The sequence below is a fragment of the Acomys minous genome (genome assembly GCF_964271855.1).
Source record: "Acomys minous genome assembly, chromosome: 9".
Lineage (NCBI taxonomy): Eukaryota > Metazoa > Chordata > Mammalia > Rodentia > Muridae > Acomys > Acomys minous.
In genome coordinates, this window is record NC_140490.1 from 61,471,850 (window position 1) to 61,496,647 (window position 24,798).

The following is a 24,798-nucleotide window of genomic DNA, read 5'->3' on the forward strand; positions in this document are numbered from 1 at the left end:
TTTAATGAAATAAAGCAAAGTGCAAAGTACAGACAGGAGTTGAGGAGTTGCTGCTTTTTAGATTCATTATCAATAAGTCCTTTACAACAGTCAGCAGAAAAGCCAATCAGCATAGTGGCTTTACAGTGAGAATGGTAAAATACAGCTATTTACAAAGGGGATTTTATTTAAAATTATTCATAAATACATTTCATTTTTTGGGAGTTGTAATTAGCTAACCGACCTATGAGTTGAAATATTATGAAACTTAACATATATGACAGTTATCTTTGTGTTTTATTGAGGTAGGAGAAACTATGCTTTTCCTTGTTTACAGAAAAACTTGATTGTTAATTCCTATCATGTGTTCAAAGCTATGCCTTATAGTGAAAGCAAATCACAAGGGCCCGGCAGAACCTGTGCTGTCTTGGTCCTTCTCACTCAGATTGTATGACACGGATGTCAGTTGTAGCACTGAGTTATGCTTCATGTGGCAGCCCTAGGAGCAATGTAAAAATACTCGAATCTCCTGTGCTACCAAATAAGCGGGTAACTCAGATTGCAGGACACTGGAAAAGAAGGTTCCTTCCTACTGTAGTCAGTGTCGAATGCCCAGGTATGAAATTCCATACAGCCTATCAACCCTGAAACTGTCATACAGCATCACAGTGCTTACGTTGCTGCTTCCAAGAACCACAGTGGGAGATCTTGAAAAGAAGGTGCCACAACCACTACCCAGATCATGGAGCTGTAGGCCACATAACCACAAGAAAAGAACGTGTGTAGGGACTCTTTTTAGGAAGCACAGGCCTAGCTCTGAGTGCATAATAAATAAGACAGAAGGCTCTTCCTTTGGAGCTCCTGCAGTTTAGACCACAATGAAGGTAAGCCCACAAGTGGGAAGCCAGGTAGGTCGCTTAGGCTCCAGTCCTCTAGGAGATGGTAGCATCAGGCTATCCCTGTAGAGACAGAGCTGTGATGGTGGGTGGAGGTGGAGAGAGTCCAACAGTGCATCCCTCCACACCCTGGCCTAAGACTTTAAGACTTGGCCCAAACAACCCCTCCTCAAGGACTCCCGTCTCCTACAGAACATCCGTACTCTGCACTACATTGCCCTCTCAGTCTGTTCAGCCACTGCTCATTACGCTGGACTACTGTTGTTAACATGTATCTGATCCCTGCTCTGCACATCTGGAAATACTATTCTTGATGCTTTTTACCCTCAGCCTGGTGAAGACACTATTTCTGAAGTTTTGTTTGGATTGTTGTTTCTAAAGAGTAGATGAAATGCTGCTTGAGTTCCCATCTCTACATACGTCTAGAAACCCATGTCTCTCCAGACCCTGAGATCTGCCTGACTCCACTCAGGCTCTGCCCTTGCTCTGTACCTGCCGCCTTTCCATTTCCCATGTTGCACACACAAGGGGAGACCTCTAGAAGGTGAAAGGTTTGGCCAAGGGGTTACATGTCAGCTATTAGCCCATTTTAACAGCGTGTGCTGACTGGGCAGGCCTATTCACGAAGTTCCCTGTTCGAGGTTTCTTCCTCTACCACCTGCCCAGCTTCCTGACCAGCTCTTGCCACCTTTGCTTGGAGTAATTGAGAACATTCTTCCTTAAACTCCTGCCCAGCCAAACCAGAGGGGGCACAAGACCTAACTAACCTCTCCAGCCCAAGGGAGCCAGCAAGATGGCCACCTGAGGGTGGCTGAGACCAACAGGCTCCACAGACCTTTTTTTAAAAAAATAATTTATTGAGATTACATCCCGATTGTTATACCCTCACTTATATCTCCCCCCCCCCTTGCCCTGTTCCCCTCTCTTAGACCTCTGACAGAAAGGGACCACCTCCCCCACCATATGACCACAGCATATCAGGTCGCAGACTTCTTTTTCCATCTTTTATTATGTTTTTTAAACATACACATTTATATTATTACACATGAATAAAATAAACTATATACAGCACAAAGAACCATGAGATAATCAGGAGTTATATAAATGTTACATTCATAGTGATTTGTCTATTTATATTTGGCAAACTTGAAGTAAATATCTTCCCTGTCTTGTTGGGTCTAAATTTCTGAATGAAAATCAATATCTATCATATCTCATCTCTATTAACTTAAAACATCTGTCTTGATCTAATAACATCTTACCCCCTAACCATCTAAGCTTAATTGCAAGACTAAGTATTTGTTCTTCAATCTCATCAGAGACTTGAGAAGGAATAAAACTTAAATACCTGCATGAACTGGAAGTGCAGATTAGCAGCTTCTAAAATGAAAAAAAAAATGACTGAGATAGTTTACTGCCTGAACAGTCACCCAACACTCTATATATATAATGTTGGAGCATCATCTTCAGCCTTCTAGCCCAATATATTTGACAGACATATTTGCCAGGCAGGAACTATTGAGGACTACTTACCCTGTCTTTGTATAGTTCAGCCATCAACTCTGCCTGCATCTAAGCTTGCCCATTTTTAGGCAGAATTCTGTCTGTGGCAGAAACGAGGACATTTTGGCCAGTGGCTGCTTTGCCGCATTTGAAGCCAACTCCATAAGGAGGTTCTTTGCTGCTCATCATCTTCTTTGAGGCAGGCTGGGTGTTGCCAGGAGTTAACTTGTCTTGTTGTCAAAGAACCTTTAGAATAATAAAAAAAAAAAAACATCTTTAACTGCCATATTCTGTAGGTCTCTGAGGCTTTTGAAGACCTTATTTAACTATTTTACCTTATATATCTATAGAATCACATCTATGTGTTAGACCTAGCATATATATTCTTGTGATAAAATTAGTCTTGTATTTGAAATGACTGTGATTTGCATCAATACACAAAATTCTATACCAATGAATTAAAATAACCTTATTTGTGAGTAACAATTAAAGCCTTGAGTTGAGAAGATTCAATAATCTACCTTTTGTTCTATCCTCCCTCTACATTTCTGTATCCTACTTTCTTTTCAGCTCCTATCTCCTTACCTATGAAATAAAGATAAAGGAAAAGAGAGACGCCCCTGAGTCCCACCTAGTTTTCTCTCTGTATAAGACCAATAATAACTTATAACCAACTCCTGATGAAAATAAGCATCTGTAGACCAAAAGAGCAAACAAAAACTTACCCAACTCCCCTTAGAGGGAATGGGATGTTGTTCTCTTAAGGTTTCTTCAGGCTGAGTTAGGGTGAATAATACCTTTGAAGGGTCCAAAAAATTGGGGTAATGGTGAAGCAAACCAGGGAGCATTTGTGATCCAGTTTCTAAATGTTGAGAAATCCAGGCTTAACAGTAGTCCTGTGTGTGACAGTCTGAAATGCTGGACCAATTGGGATTGGAAACTTTCTACAATGCTGTCCTGGAAGCTGTCCTGTTCTGATGGGTAACAGCAACTGAGGCACCTGGGGCTGGAACATGAAGGATGCAGGATGTCAGTATCCAGCATGCTGAAGAGGAATGAATCCTTCAGGTTTTATCCAGACTCAGTGTCTGGTTCTTCTGTTCTAAAAACATAATTTCTCACAAACATTATACAGTTCTAACATTATAATTGTATGGTGTGTGCGGGATGCACAGAGCAATTAAGGCTAGTTCTCTGCTCATTGTATGAGCAGAAGTAAGACATCTGCAAATCTTCCTTCATGCCATTCTAAGAATGGCGTCTAATAATAAGTCACAGAGAATCTGTGACCAACATGAAGGCCTATCTATGCATAGACATTCCTGTCTCAGCCAGTCTCAGAGCTATTCCCATGTAGTGTGATTAATAATATAAATTACCTGCTTGTTCTGCAGTTTGAATTCTTTACATCCCAATTGCAGCCCCCTCCCTCATCCCCTCCTAATCCCACCCCCCAATCATCTCCTTATGCCATCCCCTCCCTCTCTCCCTTTCCCTCCCTCCCCTAGTCCATAGAAAGCTGAGACATTTTCCCCTAACGTCTTGACCTCAGCTTTCCAGTGTCCTCTGTACTACCTGTAGCCTCTTCCTCTTTTGCCTGGCAAGGCTATCCTGCAAGGGGGGGAAGTGAACAACATTAGGAGGCCTGAATCTCAGGCCTGTTTTGAAGCCACACTGCCCCCACTGCAGTTGGCCAGCTGTGTCAAGCTCCTAGAACCTGGAATGCACAGATATTAATGCTGCTCCAGTGAGTGTATTCCAGAGGTTGGAGCCCTCAGCAGTGCTACCTCCTGATTAACCCACCCCATAAGGAATGCAGAGTATAGTGTGAAAGGAACTGAAAATAAGCCTGGGAAAGAAGTTTGGGACGCAGTTGTGAGAAGCATTAAAGTCAGGATAAAAGCACCAATTGTATTTGCCAGGAAATCCAGGTTCCTGGGTCGATAATCAGAAAGACTAAGAGATAGGCAAGATCTCAGACAGTCGGGACCTCAGGCAGGGGTGTGGGTGTGAAAGAGAACATAGTGTTGCTGTGTGAGCACCCGAGGGATTGGGCCACCGTGAGAACAAGGGGAGAAGAAATAGAGGTCCGAGTGCTGAAGATGCTGAGAAAGGATGATAACAAGATACAAGAGGAGCTAAAGTTGGCCACGGTTTTAAGACTAGGTGTTGGGTGTGGGCATAAATGGTAACAAGGCATTAGGGGAAAGAGCTAGTGTGGTTGGTAAGAGGAAACACTGTCATCAGCTTTAATCCTGTCATCCCTGTATCTAGTCAGCAAATCACAGTTAAGCACCTGCTGTGCATCAGACCTGCCTGAGGGTAGAGGGTCACAAACCAGGACAGCTGTGGCTTCACAGACTTTACAATCTGGGCTGGCCAATGACCAAGCAGCAAGTAAGTGACCAGATGATTTCCAACACTACAAAAGCCTTCTGAAGATGAAGAGCCACTATGAGAGGAATGGAGTTGCCTTCAACAGGCCCCTGTAGACACTGGGACTCTGGGATGCCATGTCTTTGAATGCAGCTGGGAGCCAACAAAAGAATGCAGAGCTGGCACTGGGAGAAGGAGGCTAAAGGTAGAGATGGTGATGTTCCCAGGAGACATAACAGCTGAAGCCACTGATAGAAAGGAGTCTCTGTGAGACTTTCCAACAGCCAGGAGTAGAGCTGTGGCCTTGGAAAATAAGTGAAAAGGGGGAGCAGTGAGGGAACTGGGGACTCCAGTCAAAACAACTTAAGACATACTGAGAAGGCAGAGATCTTAGGGATCACAAGCTGCTTGGGATCTCGGACAAGGAGGCTTAGTAACAAGCCGGTGCCCACTTGCAGAGTGACGGAAGCTGCTCAGTGATTTCTAGAGCTGTTGCTTACAGGAAGTGGAGCCAGACACCACCAGGAAAATCACGGTACACTCTGCCCTCCCGAGTTCTCAGTCACTTTGGGGAAACAGAACGAAGGCAGGAGAAGGCAGTGGAATATTAATATCACTGCTTGTCCCCACCTATAAGCTGTGACAGAACAAGGCTTCACCTTCTCCCAGGGGCCTGGAAGAGTTTCACAGAAAAGCAGCTTTAGCTGCCTTGAGCCTTTACTCTGTGGATATCGGTAAATGCCTTAGCTCCCGGGGCTGCTCCTCCTCAGGGGACATGGAGCCTCAAAATTCCTAACTGGGACACTGGGGTAAAATCAGTAATGTATATATAAAAGGGTTCGGGTCCTATCACCACACAGGAAATTCTCAGAGATTGATTCCAGCATGAAGTTTACCTCTTAGAATAGGGAGAGTGTAAACAAGGAACCTGGGAAGCATAGGTAAAAATGCAAGATAGTCAGAAAATGCAAAGGATAAGTAGTGGCAGTGTCCCCAAGTCCATCAGCAGCCTAGCTTAGCTGGCCCGTGTCATCTATCAGGCCTGTTTGCAAAAAAACAAAGGCAGCAAGGCTGGGGCTATGTTGGGGCAGATCTAGGTTCAATCAGGCAGCAAGGTAGCAGCTGCTCAGAGGCCCGGAGGCACCCAGCACAGTAGTGGCTACCAGAACCAAGTGGCCACAGGCCATAGCCAGTCTACCTGTACTCTCAGGTGTGATGAGGACCTTCCTAGCAGCTCTATAGGAGGAAAGAGTGTCCAACTGGAGGTTGCATCCAGACAGGAGTTGGGCTAAGGAGCAGGCAACCTGATGCCTACCCCAGGGATGAGCCTTAGGGGCTCCTGGGTGGGAGCCTGGGGAGAACTAGCCCTTGAAGCTCCATTTCCCAAGAGTGTTATCCTCACCTCCAGTCAATATTTTTAAAGAATTTCAAAAGCCCAATTTTCTTATATATGTTCAAGGAGACCAATAGAGGAGTGAGCAATGTAGGAGTTCCTACTTCTAGGGACTGGGCAAGAGGCTTTGGTGTGACGGAGGGACTAAGCTGTGGTAAGGTCTCCATTGGCACCTGAACACATGGATTTCATTTTATTTTTTATTTTATATTACGTGTTTTATGTCTGTGCATGATGTGCATGCCTAATGCCCAAATAGGCCAGAAGAGGGTGTCAGATCCTCTGGGATGGGAATTAAATGGCCATGAGCCAGTAGGTGGGTGCTGGGAATTGAACCCCAGGTACTCTGAAAGAACAACCAATACTTTCAATCCTAAGCCACCTTTCAAGCACTGGATTTCATTGTAAACAGGAATCTTTTTTTTTTCCCCCTACAATGTCTGGATCAAATGGGAGCTCTATCTTTAGCTTTTTGAAAAACCTCCATTCTGGTCTCCATAATGTCTGTCCTAGTTTGCACTTTCACTAGCAGTAAAATAAGGGTTGCTTTTTCTCCACCTGCTCACCAGCGTTCATCATTTCTTAGTGAGAGAAACTGTGCCTAGATGGAATGGAAACTCTGAGTACTTTAATTTGCATTTTCCTGATATTTAAGGATGTTGAACACTTTTTAAAATATTGGCCATTTCCTTTTCTTCTCTGGATAACTGTACCATTTCATTAACCATTTTGTTAGTTAGCAGTTTTGGGGTTTCTGTGTCCAGCTTTTGCACATCTTTGCCTATTTTAGATATTAGCCCCCTAGCTGGAGTATAGCTTGCAAGATGTTCTGCAATCCATAGTCAGCCTGCCTACTCTGCTGATAGTGTTGTGTGAGGTGAAGAGCCTTTTAAATTTCATGTCATGCTGTCTGTCGGTTTTGGAGGCTCCCTCCTTGCCTCCATCATGTTTCCCGTTTCCCTTTAGGATTATCAGTATTTCTGAATCTTGTTGTTTCATTTAGTTCTTTGAGAAAGGGTCTTCTTACTATGCATCTCTGGCTAGCCTGGAACTCACTACATACCAGGCTAGCCTTGACCTCACAGAGACATCCCTGCCTCTGCCTCAGAGTGTTTGGGTTAAAAGTATATGCCACCACACTTGACTCGTATTTCAGATTTGAAGCTAAGATCTTTTCTTTGAGTCAATTATTGTGCAGGGTGAGAAACATGAATTTAATTTCATTCTTCTGCAGGTATATACTCAGTTCTGCCAGCAATTTTTATTGACTCTGCTGCCTTTTTCCCATATATGTTCTGTATAGACTATGGAGCTAGAAAGGAGACTGTGAGAGGAGAAAAGATGTTGAGACATGAGAGCAAAAAAGACTGCTGGAGTAGAAGAGTGTTAGGGGATAGAAGGAAATGGGGAAGGAAGGTCTCAACAAAAACACATTTTGTTTTTAAATACCCATAATGAGAGAAGCTGGACAAAGTGATGCCTGCATTTAATCTCAAAACTTGAGAGGTAGAAGTAGGTAGATCTCTGTGAGTTTGAGACCAGCCTGGTCTACGTAGCAAGTTTCAGGCCAGCAAGAGCTACATAGTCAGACCTTATCTCAGGAAAACGAAAAAAAAAAAACCATAACGAAACCTAATACATTGAATACTTATTTAAATAAATGTATAAATAATACATGATAAGTTAAAATAAAGTCACACACCAAAATTAACCAGACCCAAAGTCTATATTACTTAGTGAATTTTTATACAGTTAGGATAAGTATGTTTTTATTTATCTGTAAGGCTTTTTTATAATAAAGTTCATAACATCTAAAAATAAAAAAAATTGTAATAAAATTGTAAAAAAATAATTAAAACTTAAGACACAAAGGGGGATGTAGGCGACAGAAGAAAACTGTCCAAAGAAACAAGCCCTGAGTTATTGGCTGCTGAAGTGTGATGCACAGGGTTGCTCACCTACCTGGAAGGGTATGGACTGCTCTCAACTCACCTTCTGTGCTTACTGAGAAGCTCATCTTTGCCCATCGGGAAGCTGAGTCACCTGGTAAGGAACAAAGTGGTCCTTCAGGTTCTGCCACTGCCAGGGTCCACCAGGTCTTTTCTGTGCCAGACACCACTCTGACCTTCTGAGAAGTATTTCCTTCCTATAACAAAAGATAAATCTTTTTCTTGAAAGACCTGCTCTGTCAGTGACCTGGGTGTGATCTCTCGTGGCCCTTTCTGCATTCCATCAATTAGCTGAGCATATTCCCCTCGTTTCCTGTTGCTAAAGTGCTGACACGAAATGGCTTGTCCCTGAGGAGCATCACCCCCTGACTTGTGCCCCTAAGGAATTGTGGGATACATAGAAATGAGTGAGAGTTGGGTGAGCCCTATGACTCCTCAGTTCTGCCAGGAGCTGGAATTAATTCCTGACACAAAGAGAACTGTCTTAGGGCCCAGGGCCTCATAAAGTGAGTCCAGCCAGGAGCATTCCTCAGATTGGCACCCAGGACCAGCTACAGGCCCAATATGACAAGCATCTGGAGAAAGACATTTACTCCAAGATCTTTAGGGAGAAAAGTTCATTTGATAGGTTTCTGTTTGCTTGCTTTTTGTCTTGATTTACTTGGTGTGTGTGCGTGTGCGTGTATGCGTGGACGTGCTTACCGATGTGTATATGTGTCTATGTAGGCCAAAAGTTGTATCAGGCATCTTCCTCTGTGGCTCTCTACTTTGTTTTTTGAGACAGTCTCTCCCTGAGCCTGGAACTCACTGACTCTAACGGCCTATCCATCTGTGTCTGGGGATCTTAACTCTGGCCTTCAAGCTTGTGTTCCAAGCGCCTTTCCCACTGAGCCATTCCTTAGCCTATGTTTTCATTCATTTTTTTGAGACAGAATCTCCCTATACGGCTATGTGAACTGGGCTGGCATCCAGCTCTCCATCTTCCTGCCTCAGCCTCCTAAGTGTTGGGAAGGCAGGCATCTAGCACCACACCCAAGCCACAGATCTTTCTTGGCAAAGCCATAAATCATGCCTTACCCTGCAGTTAGCATCACCCATAACAGCTTCCTCATTAGAGGAAGCTGAAGCACTCTGAAACTCCAGGCTTCTGATTATCAGTCCTCACATTCCAGGGGCCTGGCCCAAGGGGCTTCCTCCCTCCGTGCGTGTCTGCAGTTCTTCCATGGCAGTTCTACAGTCCTGTCAGCCAAGACTCTGCTTCCTCTTCACCTCGGTAGCATACCTCATCACCATTGTTTAGTTTTTCCTTCCAATACTTAGTCCTACATAATTTCTTCTTGCTTGTGGACTGGCATTACTGTCATACGGGGCATGAGCCACCTGCTGGCTAAATGGGTCAGTGCCATAGGGCACTGTATGCAAAGAAGACTGGACCACAGCATGAGACAGCCCACCCCAAGGCTCATAACAATTATTCTGAGTACATGGTTGCCTAGAGACAATCCCTGTCTCACTTGGCTTCCTATGGGGGATATGTAGCAGGGAGGGAGGTGGGAAGGGGTATGTGCATGGGAGATACCTGAGGCTATCAGTAGAGACATGGGGTGGGGATATGACTGTGTGTGTGGCCTCACACTGTGGCAAGTACTTAGCAAGTCATGTCTATGCTGTGAAACAGGTAGTGGAACAAATGAGATAAATCTACAGTGAAGTGTAAATCCAGAATTTCAGCCAAAGTCTCTTTGACCCCAAATTCAGCAGGCTTTTATGGTGTTTAAGGAAAAAGAGGGTTCCAACTTATGGGGAAGGGGAAGCTTCAGCTTGCTAGAACTTCAGGGCTTACATAGGGAGACATTTGAAGGCAACATCACAGAACCAGCATGGAAGTCCCGAGTGTCCTTGTTAGTTTGATTCTCTTGGCTCTAGTAAAGCCATAAAGATATATGCATAGAGTAGCTGCTATTTGAGTATCTGCCCGTATCAGCTATTTGTGTTATCTTGCATCTTTATCATCAGCAGATATTGTATTATAGGCCCATTGAGGGTCAGGTCATCCAGAAAATACTAGAAAGAGCTGGAATTCTGCTCAGAAAGATTTGGCAGCCAAGTTCAGGCTGAGCTTAGTACTAATTGCTGAGCATCTGAGGTCCACCCCTAGCAAGAGTGGAAAGCTCCATGCTACCCTATACCACCCCCAGTCCTTATAGAGGTTCCTAAAATGTTCTCAGACCCCTGTGTGGGCCTTGAATTACCTTCCTGTACTTAGATACCTTACCTTTGCTCCTTTTCTCCTGACCCATGCTCATTCCTCACTACCCTCTTGAGAACTAGAAAACACTGTCTGAGTCCCCTCACTGTGTATCCTTCGTCTGCGTACCCTTTCTCTGTTTTCCACAAAGGGACCTTAACCCTGGGGCTTTCCCAGGGGGAGTTCTTGACAGGTTATCCCGTGTTTATTTGTACATGTGCTTCAATAGGTAGGGTGCTGGACACAGTACTGTGATCACTAACTACAGTGTCTATTTCCCTTACTCCTCATGTACCTCTTCAAGTTGCAGCCTTGGTTTTCTTGCCAGAGTCGTGCTGGCTCTATCACCCTTGCCCTGAGCAAGATTCGTGTAACTTATTACCATCTGCTTGATAGTGTCCATCATTGGCTTTGAGCTCCTTGATTATCACATCTAAAGCCACTGAGTGCATAATGAATGATGGAGGATGAATGTTGTGAATGCCACCCGGATTCAGTGAGAAAATAGATTGGGAGGTCCTTCGTGGTCGCTGTTGCTATCTCCATAGGGTAGTGATATTTTGAGGCAACCCTTCTGAACCTGAATTCTCAGTAGCCAAGCTTAAAAGTCAAGATGCTTTGGCTGAAGCAGTCTCCAGACCTGCTCTACTACCACTTAGGACACAAACCCTGGCAATGCAGTCTCCTTCATTCTGTAGACCCTGAAAACTGTACAGGTCTGCATCCTCAAGAGCAATTTATTTCTGTTAGGAATTGTCGTGGTTCAAGATCATAGCCATTCCTGATGCAGTCAGATCCCAAGCATTTCCCGAGCCCTTTTAGTTCTCTGGCCAAGCAGTTCTTAGTAGTCCTAGAAAGACAGCAGTTCCTTGGAGAATCTTTGTCTCAGAGTCTAGTTCTTCTGGGGAAAGTCCACTGGGAGCATCTTAGCCTTACAGGACCAGGAGCTGAGACATACACTTCATTCATTTTAAATATTAAGATCAAGATCATACAGCTTTCTTAGGCACCATCACTACTCCTGAGAGCCGTGTGAGGCTCTCAGCTACCCTGACCTTCCTGCCTGGGTTTATCTGTAAAGCACATCATATGCATTAGAAACAGGAGGCTCCTGCTTGGTCATTTTGTCAACTGACTAAGAAAGAATCACTATAAAGGGATCCCATCCTTGAATGCAGAGCTTGTGCTGTAAGGAACTCATTTGCCCCTTTATGTCCTCTAACATTTGGCAGGGAGATATCTCTGTTCCATTATCTCTTAGACCCCTTTGTCACTAGTATGCTGCTCGGGAAATACTCTGGGTGAAATGTCTTGAGGTGAAAGGGTCTAGCTGAAGATCTGTGTCCTAAAGACAAATCTATAGCTTAGTGTCTCTGCAGTAGAGGTCCTGGATGGCGTACGAGAGGTCCTCAGATCATCCCCAGAGATCAGATCTTTGGTACAGTACAGGGTGTATGGCAGCCATGATCCTCAGAGATGGCAGTGGATTATGTAACAAGGCATGCTTTTTTTATATACTCCCATAGTCAATAATTTCTCACATCTGGACCAAGCTGTCATTTCCAAAGCATATTCACATACACTGAAGTGCTGTTTTCATTAAGCTGGAAGACTGTGATCCCAACTTATTTGGTCTGTGGACAGGAAGCCGCACTCCATCACAGGCTGTCACTTAGATCAGACCCTCGGCCTTGTCAGCAAGGCCAGCACTGAGGGCAAACAAAGCACCTGCCAAAGGCGACTGTGCAGGGTGTCACACTTGGAGTCCCCACCAAAGCTTTCATCAAAGCCAGCCTGATTATTTTCCACTGCATTTTCCTGAAAGGATGTTATGATTTTCTAGATGTTTGGTGGCTGGCGATAAATCAGGCTTTTATGATGTCATGTGAAAGGCCACCTCTCGGACTTCCTCTGGCTGCAAGTGGAGAATAAAAGTAGGACGTGTTGGTAGAGCACAGAAGACACAGCTTAGCTTAACCCTTTCTTCACTTGTCCACCAGCTCTGGTCACAAAAGAAGGCGAGTCTTCCTTTCACATGAGTAGCCAGGATTCATGAGCAATGGCATCCTATCAAGTGCCTGCCATGGAGTGTGACAGAAAGAGTTACCAGCAGATTAATAAAAATAACCTTAAGAGAGCCTTGTCTTGTAATGTTAGAAGTAAGAAGTTGCCTTGAATCAGAGATATTCATAAAGCTAGTGAGGCTATAATGGAATGTATCATATAGTTAAATTTATAAATACCTTTGCTCTCAAAGCCAGCATCCTTATTCCCCTCATCCACAGCCCACCAAGCCATAATTTTTTGTGTGTGTGTTCTACTTCCCCAGTTATCCTTCCATGGCCACACTCCACTACCACTGTCATCTGGGAGCCTCATTTTCCCCCATATGGCTTGGACACCCTAACTGATCTACTCTCTTGTTCTTGACTCTTGTGAGCTAGGAGAGCATACACAGATGTCTCTGAAAACCTCTCATGATTAAACTCTCCAGGATCCAGAGCAAAGCCCAGACTCCCTGCTATCAGTGCCAGGATGGTAAAGGACTGCTTCTCTGGCCTTTCAGAGATACACATGCTCACACAAACACATACATGGTATGTGAAAACCCTTTAAAGGAAACTGGTTCCCAGTGATGTGTTCCACCCTAAGAGCTGGTCAGAGAGAAGTCTCCTCAGGAAGCTAGGGGTGTTCAGGGTTCCAGCTTTCCAGTATCCAGATGGAAAGTGAAGGACAGAGGCCTCTCAATTAGCCTTCAGAGGCTCTTGCTGTCCTCCTTTGGCCAAAAGAGGGGCAGCCTTGCTAACGCACTCTAGTGAGCATCTGAGCACAACAGCTAGGTGCCTGGCCTCCCGGAGCCATCTGGGTATCAGGCTGAATCCTCACTGCAGTAGCCCTGACCTGGTTTCTACAGTACAGATCATATACCCAGATCAAGGGCTACTGACTGTAAGAAGCAGAGGATCATGCATAGAGTTTAGTACAGAGAGAAGAATAAACTCTTCCATAAACCAGTATCAACAGTTAGAAGTCAGTGACATTTTGAAAATCACGTTGCCTCCATCCCCCTCCAAAAAAAATTTCAGGCTTCTACTTAAATCATTTAAATCAGCTAGCTTTTTAAAGTATGGCCCACAGGCTCCTAATCTAAGGGACAGTCAGGTGTGCTTCAGAGAATAAAGTGTTGGCCTGGGATCCATGACGAGTCTTGTTAACCTTGCCTGGCCTCACCATGGGCTGCCTTTCCCTTGTTTGTGTGTCCACAATCAGTGGCTTAGTCTGTTTACCTCAGAATTGAAGTCCTGCTCACTAATGTACTTCCTACCAGTGGTGTCCCCAAAGAGAGCTCTTACCCAGATCTTTATGTGACAGGTTTCTTCTTCTTCTTCTTCTTCTTCTTCTTCTTCTTCTTCTTCTTCTTCTTCTTCTTCTTCTTCTTCTTCTTCTTCTTCTTCTTCTAAGACTTATTCATTCATTTATTTATTATGTATGCAGTGCTCTATCTGCACATACACCTACAGGTCAGAAGAGGACATCTGATCACACTATAGATGGTTGTGAGCCACCATGTGGTTTCTGAGCATTGAACTCAGGACCTCTGGAGGAGCCGTCAGTGCCCTTAACTCTGAGCCGTCTCTCCAGCCCGACAGGTTTCTTCTTACCATTCGGATCTCTGATTAAATGTTACTCTTTAGAATGTCCCTTAGCCATCACGGTTGTCCCAGTACTGTCAAACCCACACATCTACAGCCTTTTCACTACAGTCCCCATTAGCTGATCTCCTCCTCATGTCTCTACTCACCTCTTGTCATGTCTCCAGCTCAGGACAGGTGCCATGCCTTACCTTATCTACAGTTGCCTCCTCGATGCCTGACGGAATCAGTATCTGGCAACAGAGCACAAGGTTGTAGAATGTGTGCAATACTTGGAGTCTGGGTGCCTCTAGGATAGAATGCTCAGTTTGATCTTCAGCACTTCAGGGGACAGGGGCGGGGGTCTGGTAGTTGTTTATTGTAGCCTTGAACTTTTAACAACCATCCTGTAGCATAGATGGTGTTTATCTGTTTTATAGATTTAGAACCTAATACTCAAGAGATGCTCAGAAATAGCTAAGTTAACTGTCCAAGTTCCCGCCAGTGATACCTCTGTGTCCTTAGTAATAACTAACAATGTTTGTTGAGGTCAAGTTTCTAGTGATTCACAGATGTTAACTGCAGTTGGACCAGTTCTGACACATGTACACATGTGTGGGCTCCTGCAACTTGCTTCTGTCTACCTAGGGAACGTTCATTTAATCTCCCCAAAGATCTTCCTCTGCTTCTTGCCTCTCAGCATCCTCCCCTTGGCCACTGTTCTTGCTTCCATTACCATTGCTAAGTTTGCTCTAATGTGACATTCATTGAGTTACAGAGTGGCTGCATTTTTGTGCCAACCTCTATCCAGCATCGGCATGTATCAATATCCTCACATGTTGATACATTATTTAGAAATCTCTTTGCCTGTCATACTAATGCAGCATAAATATACTATTTTCTTCAGAGGGCTTAGTCCTTTCTTTTTAAATTTTATTTTATTAATTTATTTAAATCACATCTCAATGGTTATCCCCTCCCTTGTATCCTCCCATTCCTCCCTCTCTCCCATTTTCCCCTTACTCCCCTCCCCTATGACTGTGACTGAGAGGGACTTCCTCCCCCTATATATGCTCATAGGGTATCAAGTCTCTTCTTGGTAGCCTGCTATCTTTCCTCTGAGTGCTACCAGGTCTCCCCATTCAGGGGACATGGTCAAATAGTCCTTTCAACACTGTAACTGCTAGATCAAGAACCAGAAATGCTGCCTCTAATCCAAGTCCCTGCCACTAGATGGCTTCATGACATCTGCCTGAAATGCCTCTACTGATGGGCAGAGGAATTCTGTTCTTCCTATGGAAAAAGGAAAGGAAGAGTAACATGTAGCCATGCAGTACAGGTCCCTACAGCCAGATAATATTTTTTTAGCCAAGATGGTGGAAAATAAAACTGAGGAAAACCTAAGGATCTGTATTAATGTTCATCTTTCCTTGTGCTCCTCAAGAAACTCACAAATGCCGGGTGTTGTTTTAGTTTTTCCTCAAGAGTTCCTGGCTGGAAGAAGTACCCAAAATGCAGGGTGTGGTGTGGTAGTTGCCCTAGTTTATGCAGCTAGCCCTCAAGTGTCACAGGAGTCACTAGGGAAGTGATGCTGAAACATGCAGATATAGCCCTCTTAAGTCATTTCCATTTAGCTTGGGGAAAGAGCTAGGAGGAGGCGAAGCATGGATAGATAGGGACTTTACTGAAGAGAGAATTCTTGGAATAGAGGAGCTTAATATGCTATGTAAGTTGAGAAACACTCAAAGGAAAACTACCCCATTTGTATTGTAAGGAGAACTGTATTAGTTACAATGTTCTTTTGTGTCTGTATTTCAGAATAAGGCTTTTCTCTAATATGATAGATTGCCTAACAAACAAGGAGGAAGCAAGCTTAAAGAAAATGTCCTTTTCCTTGTGCATCGCAGGATGGCCCATGGCCTAAGCTGCCTTCCTGGATAAGAGGGCACAGGCTCAAGATTAGAGGGCTAACAGAGATTGGCTTTTAGCTCCAAGACACTTCGTAGAGCACTTTCATCTCTAGGAAGGCCTCTGAAGCAGATACAGAATCTCCTGAGTTGCATCTTGAGTGTGGCTGTCTTCAAGTTTAATTAGCTGAACTCTGCAAAGTGCTTTGAGGGCAGAAAGCGCTAAGTGGCAAAAGAAATGCAGCCTGCATCTTATGTCCAGAACGCCACTGGCCAATTATGTCACAACAGTCCCTAATCGGTCCACTTAAAGGTGCTTTATCTCCTTTCCTCGGGCTTTATGCCACCTCCTACTAGCATGGGCAAATCTTTACACCCCAGATCCAGTTATTAACAGTAGCCAGTAATTTTCAAAGAAGATGGTGCTGACTTTGAAGCCTGGAATGCTGAGGTCACTAACAATCTTATCTCCCTGTCATTAAGTGGCCCTTACTTTTTAAGTGTGAGTCACCACCACCACCCGAGTTAGCTGGTTAGGATGAACTTCAGTGAAGGAATTAGGGCCAGAGGTCTCCAGTTATAGTAAATCATTCAATTCACTTTCCTTGCACTGATGCTACTGTAAGCACTAGGCTCCAAAACCCCATGCTCACAGGAAAAAGGAAGTTTATTCCATGATTACAGGTATAGACCCAGAACAGTTACAGAGGTGTCATAAATCTGTAGGTTGCAAGGTGACCTCCTGAAAGTCTTACCTGCGACCTGTTAGACATTTAGCTGTGAGCATGCACATCTCCAGGCTACTAGACATGGCTCCTGAAATACTTTCCACTGAATGCTTGCTCACTCAGAGTGGGCCTGATGGAATGGGCTAAGCCTGGGTCCCACACACTCATACAGGCTGAAAAGAGTGCTCCTGGCTTGGTTTCTGTTTCTGTGCCCCAGTCAAAGCTCTGTATTAGCTGGGTGATGGGTAAAGCACAGAGAAAATTCCAAGCACTAAGGGAGAAGCTACAGTTTGGTCAATGTATGTGCTGTGGTATGTGTGATTCAGTCCTCAGAGGAGAATGGACCTCTGCCCATGTCTCTTGCATGTTGGCCTGAGAAAACTTCCTCAAGACTCATTAACACTCTAAAGGGAAAATAATAATCCAAGAGCCCGTAATTCCCCCCAACACAGTCAGCCCTCAGCATCCTCAGAGGATTGGTTCCCAGATCCCCTTCTGACACCAAAGTCCTCAAAGATCCCTGTATAAGATGATTAGCAGGCGGAAGCCTGTCCTTCTGAACTCAGTGAATCGTCCTAGGAAACTCTATGCCTAACACAGCATGGCTGCTGTCAGCAGGTGCTGTGATCACTAGACAGCAGTGACAAACAGAATCTGCACACATTCAGTACTGGTGTCTACTTTTCTGTTATCCTCGATCAGTGGCTGCATGAGGCTGTGTTTGCAAAGACCAGAGATTTGAAGGACCAGTCATAAATATTTTGTCTGTGTAACTTGTAGAGCCTTTTTCACCTAGCTCTATTTCTCTACTTATGCTAACTATATTTTTAAAAATATAATGAAAAAAGTGTGTGTGTGTGTGTGTGTGTGTGTGTGTGTGTGTGTGTGTGTGTGTGTGTGAGATATACTGATGGGTAGGCACACTGGGAAAAAGACAGAGCCTCATTCACGTTCCAGAAAGTTCTAGAAATAGGTAGCCTCTTTTATCAGTGTGTGAAGCCCACATGTAAATGGTCGTTTCTTTCCCTTTGTCTAGTACCTCTTAGTAGCTGCTGTGTAGTTTCTCACAGGAAAGTGGCATGAGTGAAAGGACCACAGGACTTTAAATCTCTTGTGAGAGAAGGTAGCATCCAGAAGAACAAGCAGCATGACGGGCAGGGCCTTAAGGGAGCCCACCAGTAGAGTGCACAGTGGTAAGTGTTGAGCTCTAAGCAGTGGCTTTAGTCTAAGGCCATGTGGGATGACTACCCAGAGCCAGTGGCCTGGAGTGGCCTTGTGCAGAGGCTGGGAACAGCTTTTGCAGTGTTACACTCTGGAATCGTGCTTCGTGAGGCTGGCCAAGCACTGTATCAGTTTAGCTCTGAGGCACTCTGTCAGCCTTGCTGGGTGGACAGTCCCCTGAGCCCGCTTCCTGAACAGACTAGGCAACCTGCTGTTTTCTCCTTGTCTCTTATCGCCCCTTGTCATTAAAGGAGAGGCCTGGCGTCAGCTTCCAGGGGAGGAGAGGGAACTGCCCAGCCTGCTCCTCACTGCACTGCCCTGAGGTTAGCTCTCTCCCTGGATAGAATTAAGCCATGGATAAACTGCAGCACAGGAGGGCAAAAACTACACAGGTAGCCAAAAGGCAGGCTGCTGCCGGAGAGTGGGGAGGTGGGGACCTTCAGGCTTCTTCCTCACTTCCCCTCCATGCTGCACTCCCTGTCTAGAGTGTTGACTGGGGTGTGTAGGGCAACTTCAAAGGCTTCCCCGAAGTTCTGTTGTGTTGTTTTGTTTTTAACAGTTCTGTGTTTCCCAAGGGGAGCTTGCCTCCTCACTCATTAGCATAAAGTCAGATGGAGGACCGACTCATTGACATTCTTCTTTTCCCTAGGAACCTGAGCTAGTTTTCAATTTCGCTTTTCCAAGAAAAGCAGGAGGGGAAATGAGTATTTTTGTGCCACTCCATGTCTTAAATTCCTGAAGATGTTTAGCCAAGGTTTCCATCAGGCTACGTTCTCCTTAGTCACATCCCTGTCTGCGCACCTTCTTGTTTATGGCGCTCAAAGTCAATTTCTTCCAATATGTACATTAGAAATTTAACAACATCCTGCCAAGAGCTCTTACACTCTTAAAGTCTCTCTGCCTCACCAGATGTTCCTGCAAACCTTACCACAAACCTGCTGAGGAAACCCAACCCAACTTGTAATTCAATCTAAATGTTATAATTTTCCCAAATCAAACTTAGAAAAAAAAAAAAGGAGAAAAAGAAATGAGGGAGGGCTTGAGCTTGGAGTTACCCTACATGATCCAGTTTCGTCCCTAGCTTCCCTACTGTGATTTTAAGAAAGTGGATGAGGGTTTACTGAAGGGACTTAATTTGTATAAGAACAATCAAAATCACATTAGGGGAAGAAAAGTAACCTGTGTGGCTGAAAGGTGTCTTGTTATCTTGACAGCAGTGCACAGGGAACGCAGAGATCTTCCCCCAAAATGGCCTCTAATTAGAGCAGACAATAACTGGCAGGGTGAGCCTTCCTTCTCTGGATTCTGTTAACTGCTGTGGGCTCAGGAATTGGCCTAATGACTCCCCCCTCCCCCCTGCACTCGGCCTGGCGCTTTATCTATCCACTATAACAAGACCAAGGGCCACGAAAGCCTGAGATTTCATGGCAGCAAAATATGCCCTTCTCTCAGACTGATGTTTGTAGCTCTGTGAAAGCCACCGTGATTGGTTGTTCCAGCTGCAGTACAACTCCTAGGGCTGAGCCCGCTGGGTCTGCGGACAGAGCATATCTGTTGAGTTTCACTGTTCCTCATGCTGTTTGGCTGCTGTAAAATGCTTAGTTAAGCCTAATTGAATTTGACAACAATAAATTACACATTGAAATGGTATAGTTCACCTAAGGAACAGCAGTGAAAATGGCAAAGACACCAGAAGCCAAATTTAGGAAATGTCATATTCACGTTTAAATGCTTTAAATTTTTCTCAAAGTTTTGTCCACTGTTTTTTGTTTGTTTGTTTGGTTGGTTGGTTGGTTTGGGTTGGGTTGGGTTGGGTTGGGTTTTTTTTTTTTCCCAGAAAAGCTCCAGACCACCCAGGTAATAGTTTCTAGAAACTCTATATAAATCATCACTTTAATTCCAGTTTTCCTCTGTTGTCATATGGTGGCTGTAAGCCTACAGAGAACCAAATAATTCAAGTGTAAATTCATTCTTTTCATTTGTCCTTAGGAGTTTCTTGGCCCTATTGGAAGCATTTTATGCAAGGTCAAATGTCTTTAAAGACTTAAGTATAAAAGGAGTGCATACCCTGGCTTTCTCCCACATTGCCTGTGAGTACAGCAACTCCTCGCTTCCCTGTAGGAGTCCAGCTCCCAACCCTGACTTCTCTGCAAATCAGAGGAAGTGATGCTTAGAGGAGCATTTCCTGTCGGCCCTCCTGTCCAGTACTGTGTGCCTTCACATGCAGGCCTTGTCATGTGTCATGTCACCCTGAAGTGTGCCTGAGCCTAGAATTTGCAAATGAAATGGGACTAGATCCCATGATAGATCTCAATATCTCTCTTCTTCCCCCCCCTTCTCTCTTTCTCTCTTCTCCATCTTTTTGACAGTTTCTCTGTGTAATCCTGGCTGGACTGGAACTCAATCTGTAGACAGGCTGGCCTTGAACTCAGAAATCTTCCTGCCTCTGCTTCCTGGTTGCTAGGATTAAAGGTGTGTACTACCTACCTATCTCCTATCCCAATTTAGTAAGATGTTTCTTTATGACAGTAAAGTACAAAGCAAGCTGAGTTGATGGAGACAAAGGCAAGCTCAGTGCCTAGGCAGGGGAAAGAATGCTGATGAGAGAGAGATCTTCACTAGCCTGTGTATTAACTCAGTGGCAACTGGCAAGAAGAGCCACTGCTTTGTTCTGATAGGACCTCATGCTCTTCCTACCCAAGGCCTCTTGATCTAATTAAATCTCAGGGAGATAGAGCTTTGGCAGAAGGCTACGGAGGCTGTGAGGCTGCAGTCTTAAGAGCCAGGCTCAAAACTAAATTGGGAAGTTTAGCGGGGCCCGTCTCTAGTTTCAATGAAATACTTTTACAGTGTATGTTAGTAGTGTCTGTTGCTAAGCTTTTGAAAACCATTTTTTTTCCTTAATTGTAGTTGCCTTGTTGTTTTTATATTATGAGCTACTTGTAGAAAAATACAGGAAACATAATTACAATACAAAGCTCCCTTTCCCAAGCCTACTGCGATCATTTGAAACCAAACTGGGTTTTAGGGCTTTTTTTTTTTTAACTGTATGTTCACAGCCATGAATTGCATCCACGCTGTGCTGGTTGATTTACAGCTGGTGGTATGTGATTCAGCAGTAGCCATGTTCTCCTGAAGCTATTGTAGGAGTGAGGGGAAGGCCAGGCAGACACTGTTTCACGGTTGCAAACTATGCAGCTTCCTCTGGGGAAAAAGAAGGAATATCTTTGTGTGACTTTTACTCTAATAGAGAAGCACTGTAAAAGTACGTACAAGCTTGTTTAGGGAGAGTAAAGAGAAATAAATTACTTGGTTTGTTTTTCCACTTACATAGGCAGCTCCAGGTAGCACCGTGCTAAAAATGCTAATTACTAATTCTTATATCCTACCTTTCCTGGGGAGTCTGGAAATGGGCTTTTAGGACAGCAGAAATAACTTGCTTCACTCTGGTTAACACTCTGGGGAGGAAGTGGGTACTTTAGCATATTGTGAAATGCAAAGCCTTTGGGAATTTGATTTATTCAAGCCTAAAAAGCAGTGATGGATGGTTGAGACCAAGAGTCCCTGAATGTCCTCTGCTAGAGTAAAGAGTCCGGCAGGGAAATGCAATCCAGACCACCTCTGCCTGGAAGGTGCAGGTGAGCACCTTGAGGCTTGTACCTAGCCGCTGCCCCATGGCCCCCACCTCCCCACCTATCTGAAATGCAGAGCACAGTGCCTTGCCTGCCATGTTCAGGGCAATCAAGAGCAGGGCAGGCCTTCTTCTGCAGCTTGGTTTTCTGCGGCTGTCACTCAGAGTAGCTGGATCATCTGTTGGACAGTGTACAGCTAAAACAGAGTATCGTAATGTAAGGACAGCCGTTCTTCCTGCCACATCCCCAGCCCCTGGCTATGTTGTCTCAGCATGTGCACCACTGGGTACAGGCATATGAACAGACCTAACTGACTTTTCCTGCTTTCTTTTTTCTTTCTTCCCTCCTTCCCTTCCTTCCTTCTCTTTCAACTCTTGAGATTCCCAGTAGTCTTGAGTCTTTTGAGTGATGCAGGATTTCCATCTCTTCTGTTTCTGGCTTGTTTGTTGCCGTCTTCCTTCCACAAGGACACCTCATATATGAATGAACATGAGCTTCTCTTGCTATAGAATTCTCCGGGCCCTGAGTACCTTCGTGTTTCCCTTCCCCAAAAAGTCAGAGCTGAGCTGGAGACTTGACCTCAGCGGTATAGGTTGATAAGGCCCAGTCTCCTACAAAAGTCAACCTGGAAGGAGCAATCAGAGGTGAAAGAAGCTACAGAAAGGGTCTGGGCTGACAGAGTTGCGTGGCCTCAGATGCACAGGGTTTCAAAAGGAGGTTTGTGTGTTTGCCCTATGAGTTGAGAAAGAATCCCCCCCCCCCCCATTTTCTAAGGAAGAAAGAGAACAGTAGAACAGACCCTCTACTGTGGCTAGGAAAAGGAGGTTTCGGTTTAGGAGCATGTGGGTGCGCTGCTAGCTGGCAGAGAGAACTGTCCTCACCTTAGCCGAGCTGGAGGTGAGCTGGCCATTGCTGCAAGCTCTGCTCTCACAGGCAGGCCACAGTGCGGTTCCCTGCAGGCTGTCTCAAAAGCCGGAGACTGGAGTCCGGGATCCTCTGCTCAGAATCCAGGAGGGATACTCAGGTGCCAGGGGCTGGGCAAGAGCTATAGACCTGGTGACCAGACCTGGGGAAGGGTGGGTTCTAGGGAAGTGACCCAGCCAGTGTGCCGGGGTCCTGTGAGTTGAGGACCTGGAATTGCGGTTCTGAAGTGGAGCTCCGTGTCTTGGAGGAGCGGACATGATTTACCCCTGGCCTTTGCCGCGAAAGTGCAGTAATTCGAAACAGTTCTCACAGTAGCTCTCTTGACAACTTAATATCTTTTAAAAAAAAAAAAAAGTCACTAGGACGAAGTGCCCTCAGGGGGTGGGGCATGCATGAGTTGGAGATGTCTCACTTGTGAGGTCCTAGTTTAAACCTCGGTACTGACTGGATGGACTGTACCTGGTGAGACAGAGTGGGAAAGTTGTGCATACAGAGCTCCTGGTGCCCACCTCATCTGCCCTCTCTCCTCTCTCCGCAGGACTTTCTGCAGGGAGACTGCTCCAAGGCTCAGCAGAAACTGAACTGGAAGCCCCGCGTTGGCTTTGATGTAAGTTTTGTCTCCAAGGCAGGGTCTCACAGTGCCTAGCTGTGAGCTCTTACTGGAGGGCTATGGGCCTTGCAAGGAGGTGTTGTGGGAGAGGGTGGCAGAAACCCCACCCTCACTGCCCACTCTGGATCTGGGGTCTGTCTCAGGAGCTGGTGAGAGAGATGGTGCAGGCCGACGTGGAGCTCATGAGGACCAACCCTAACGCCTGAGCGCTTCTGCAGAGACTCCTGAGGCATGGCAACTGTGCAAAGCCAGTGAAACAGAGTCCAGCCACTTCTGTGACCATCGACCTCCTGTGTTGTCCCCAAATCTAGAGTGGACCACAGAGGTTTGTAGACCCCAGGACAAGACACTCCAGAGCTAAGGCTGCTTTGCTTTGGTCAAAGCCTCCTCTGGATGGTTTTTTGGGAAATCAAGAAGTTTTAATCACATATTCACTTTACTTGAAATTATGTTATTAGACAACTTAAATTTTGGAGTCTTGAGATTGTTTTTCTCTTTTCTTATTAAATGACATTTCTATAAACCAGCACTAATGGAGTTATCTGTGGATGTTTTCTCTAGGTTATAATGTAGGCAATTTATGGCCCCAAATAATACCCAAATCCACAGCTGGGGATGAAATAGTCCTTGGTTCCTTTGGGAAAGCCCCTGCTGAGAAGCCCCCTAGCCTGAGCTGCCTTCCACGGAACACCCGGCTAAGTCTCTGCCTTGGACTTAACTATCCCCTGCTAAACTGAAGCACTTATACCCCTTCTGGTCTCTGCTGATTTTAGTTAGAACATCCAAATTCTCACCCTTTCAGGGAAAAAAAAAAAAAAAAAGAGGCTCATGAAACAGGGGCTAAGAGACTTTGATGGTAAGTAAATATTGGTGGAGGATTCCACATGAAAGCCCCTAGGCTACACAGAAGCCCCCTAACCTAAGCAGCTTCTAGCATCTAGAGTCTTTCTCACGGTATGTACTTCCAGCCTCTCCCCATTAGTACTGGGTCCCTTTTAAACGGAATTTTGACTTACCAAGTCAGTCCACTTGCACCCAGTGCCTGACATATACCAGGCATTGTGCTGATGCTCCCACCACATCAGCACTAATTAGAAGTTAAGACAAAGAGACTCAGAACTCAGGATCTGCTTCGCTGAGTACTGGAATCATGACCACAGGCCTGCAGTCCTGGGCTGTGGACTGTGCAGCTACATCTGAGCATAAGTGTACAGAACACCCCCAGAGAGCCAGCGAGGGTCTGCTTTGCAGGTATACGCTCTCGGATAAAATAGTCTTCTGGCCCAGAACAAATTAGGTCAGGACTCTTCTCCCCCTCGCTCCCCCTCCAAGCAAAATAAAATAAAACTTCAGCGAGTGGCATTCCAGTCTTAGCACATGCATGAGACCGAGGGTGAACTATTTCCGAATGTCTTCACAGGCAGGTTTATGATCTGGGGGAGGACTGGGGCTCCGGGGGGCTCTCCATGGAGCTCTCAGTGCTGGGAGAGCATGCTGGCCCAGGCAGCCTCAGCCCCATGGAGCAGCCAGGCTGGCCCACCCGGTTCTCAGAAGCCACCCCAAGAGGAGCCTGCTGTTTTGGTTCCCAAATGGGATGCTGCTAATTGGAAGCAGATGGTCTCTGGGAGGTGGGGGCTTGCAGGACTGGGCAGGATGGGGGGCGCACACACACACAGGCTCTATCACACATGGGCACACATTGTCACCCATAACCTCAAACACACATCGACTCACACGGATTCACTCACAAACACGACATCTCACACACTATCACAAATTCTTGCTAACAGCACCCAGAAG

The 24,798-nt window shown here is 45.3% G+C and overlaps 1 protein-coding gene across 1 annotated transcript in view; it reads left to right on the top strand.

Annotated features, from left to right (window-relative positions):
* The window catches only part of GMDS (GDP-mannose 4,6-dehydratase), a 526,050-nt gene extending 502,523 nt beyond the window's left edge, over window positions 1-23,527 (top strand). The window contains exons 10-11 of the mRNA XM_084796267.1: window positions 22,927-22,995; window positions 23,142-23,527. Coding sequence (XP_084652393.1) covers window positions 22,927-22,995; window positions 23,142-23,204 — 132 coding nt within the window. The 3' untranslated portion in view covers window positions 23,205-23,527. The remainder of the gene's footprint in view (window positions 1-22,926; window positions 22,996-23,141) is intronic.
* Window positions 23,528-24,798: the final 1,271 nt, after the last annotated feature.